The 2,835-nt window shown below is 42.5% G+C and overlaps 1 protein-coding gene across 3 annotated transcripts in view; it reads left to right on the top strand.

Annotated features, from left to right (window-relative positions):
• Nucleotides 1-2,835, top strand: part of PLCE1 (phospholipase C, epsilon 1) — a 348,582-nt gene that overhangs the window by 334,023 nt on the left and 11,724 nt on the right. For all 3 annotated transcript variants that reach the window (XM_011988462.1, XM_011988460.1, XM_011988463.1), the window contains one exon: nt 1,166-1,375. In XM_011988462.1, coding sequence (XP_011843852.1) covers nt 1,166-1,375 — 210 coding nt within the window. The remainder of the gene's footprint in view (nt 1-1,165; nt 1,376-2,835) is intronic.

Below are 2,835 nucleotides of genomic sequence, written 5' to 3'. Positions count from 1 at the left end.
CTACTTCTCACAGGAAGGCAACCAAGGGAGTTTCTTCGCTGCGACTGACCTTTACTCCCTTCAAGTTCAGCCTTTTGTAGTAACCTGTACAATATGAGTGAGAAAGAATACATTGGTAAAACTATAATGCCTGTAATCCCAGCACTTTGGGAGACTGAGGCAGGCAGATCACTTGAGGTCAGGAATTTGAGACCAGCCTGGCCAACATGGTGAAACCCCATCTCCACTAAAACTACAAAAATTAGCCAGGCATGATGGTGCCCGCCTGTAATCCCAGCTACTCAGGAGGCTGAGGCATGAGAATCACTTGAGCCTAGAGGCGGAAGTTGCAGTGAGCCAAGATTGTGCCACTGCACTCCAGCCTGGGCGACAGACTGAGACTCTGTCTCAAAAAAAAAAAAAAAAAAAAAAGTATAATGATGGCTCATCTTTATTGAGTTCTCGTAACATACCCATGTTATGATTTATGCTTCAAGCATAAAACAAAATTAAGATTGCTACTACTACTATTTCCATTGTGTAGATCGGAAAATGGCCTCCAAGGGATTATTTTACCCAATAATTCACAGCTAACAAGTATTAAAGACCAACCTCAGACTCAGGTCTGTCTGGTTCCAGAGCTTTGTCTCAGCTGTCCTGTTTGACTGCATATAGCCAACAAAGAAAACAAGCGCTTTAAGCACACTGTCAGAAGTTTATTTAAAGAAGAATTCCCAGGAACTTAGACCACATGAGAACCTCGCCCTACAAACCTTCCATGAGAAGATGACCGAGTATTTCCAATGTGAGAAAAAGAGATTGTCTTAGTAAATACTAAACTAGGTTATTTGCCCTCGGTCCTGTGTTGCAAGATTACAAAGGGCTAAGTTCATGGAATGAGAAACCTAAAATTTTTAATTCACTAGGAGCTCTCATTCCAGCAGTGGGAAAAATAGTTATGCTGTCTGGGGATTATGAATAAGTTGTGCCGTTGCCCGGAGTGAACATAAACAATCCATTCTGAACATAAGAGAATTTTAGATCTTCCAAAAAGAATTATGCAATACTCTAGAGTAAATTTCACTTATAAATTGCATAGCAAACCTATCTGAACACCATGAAAGTCGATTTGTTTTGAATTTAAGTTTTTTCCTCACTCCTCAGTTTGCCTTCACTTTTTCTTTAGATTCTGACAACTGAACAAGGCATCAAACCTGTTACCACAGACTATTTTTTGATGGAAGAAAAATATTTTATATCTAAAGAAAAGAATGAATGCAGGAAACAACCATTCCAGAGAGCCATTGGTCCAGAAGAGGAGATCGTGCAAATTTTAAGCAGCTGGTTTCCAGAAGAGGGATATGTGGGCAGGATTGTCTTAAAAACCCAGCAGGAAGTAAGTGTGTCTGGTGCAGCCTACACAGTAACAACTCATTATGTGATTAGCCATTTACCACTCACCACCTCCCTGACCTTCAGAATGTCTTCTAATTGCAACTTGGTTTACATTCTTAAGTAAATGCGGATGAACAGTTTTCTTCTTCTGCACATATTCAGAATATTATCTCTAAGGTACAGAAATTCAATCTAAGAAACATCCCTTAGGCCGGGCAGAGTGGCTCACGCCTGTAATCCCAGCACTTTGGGAGGCCGAGGTGGGCGGATCACTAGAGGTCAGGAGTTCGAGACCAGCCTGGCCAACATGGTGAAACCCCATCTCTACTAAAAATACAAAAATTAGGTGTGGTGGTGCACATCTGTCGTCCCAGCTACTTGGGAAGCTGAGGCAGGAGAATCATTTGAACCTGGGAGGCAGAGGTTGCAGTGAGCCAAGATCGTACCACAGCATTCCAGCCTGGGTGACAGAGCAAGACTCTGTCTCAAAAAAATAAAAAAGAATTCCTTCTCCTGAATAGGGGTAGACTAAAGGAAGCAATGACCAAGGGAATGGCCCTTGAGCTCCCTCTGAAGTTAGGGTGTATGATGAAATGTAGCTGGGATCATAACATTTGGAGGAATTAAAAACCAACTGAACAATTACAAATAATAAGTGTTAATAAATGGCTCTGTCCTTTAAGGGCACATCTCTAGACAGGCTAACGTTCTGTCCAACATTTTATAACTGACTTAAATAGAGAAAACAGCTCAGATGTCACATTTCATAGATTATCAAACAGAAGCTATTGCCAACGGTTTTGGTTTTGTTTTAATACATCAGTCCATGTACTTCAGTGTCCACTATCACAAAGCACTGCTGAAGTTTTGTAAAGTAAAAGAAAACTTTCCAAGAGCCACCCATAGCAGTCCATTGCTTTATTGTCACCCATGCAAATCAGCACACAGATGTAAAGCAGGACTGAGCAGGGGGTGATGCTGGCCCTCTTGTGGAGGTGGTCCAGAGGCTTTACATCCTGAATTATCCCTGTAGTATTTGCCTTGGCCCCCTTTTGAGTGAACAGCATTGCATCCATTATAGACCAACGGCTGGGGCAGAAAGATTTGAGTCTTCCTGAGAACCTTCACTTCCACCGCCCTCAGTCCATCACATTCTGCTTTTCCTCCTGGCGAGATGTGTTCACTCTGGGCTTTGCCTTATTGGCAGGGGCCTGAGGAGAAGGGTGTTTGCTTAATCCAGGCCAGATGGTGGCAGCTTTCTCTCATTACCAAGCTACTTCTCACAGGAAGGCAACCAAGGGAGTTTCTTCGCTGCGACTGACCTTTACTCCCTTCAAGTTCAGCCTTTTGTAGTAACCTGTACAATATGAGTGAGAAAGAATACATTGGTAAAACTATAATGCCTGTAATCCCAGCACTTTGGGAGACTGAGGCAGGCAGATCACTTGAGGTCAGGAATTT

The sequence above is a fragment of the Mandrillus leucophaeus genome, unplaced genomic scaffold (genome assembly GCF_000951045.1).
Source record: "Mandrillus leucophaeus isolate KB7577 unplaced genomic scaffold, Mleu.le_1.0 Scaffold331, whole genome shotgun sequence".
Classification (NCBI taxonomy): Eukaryota; Metazoa; Chordata; class Mammalia; order Primates; family Cercopithecidae; genus Mandrillus; species Mandrillus leucophaeus.
The sequence above is the reverse complement of the archived record's forward strand: the minus strand, read 5'-3'. Positions and strand labels throughout refer to the sequence as shown.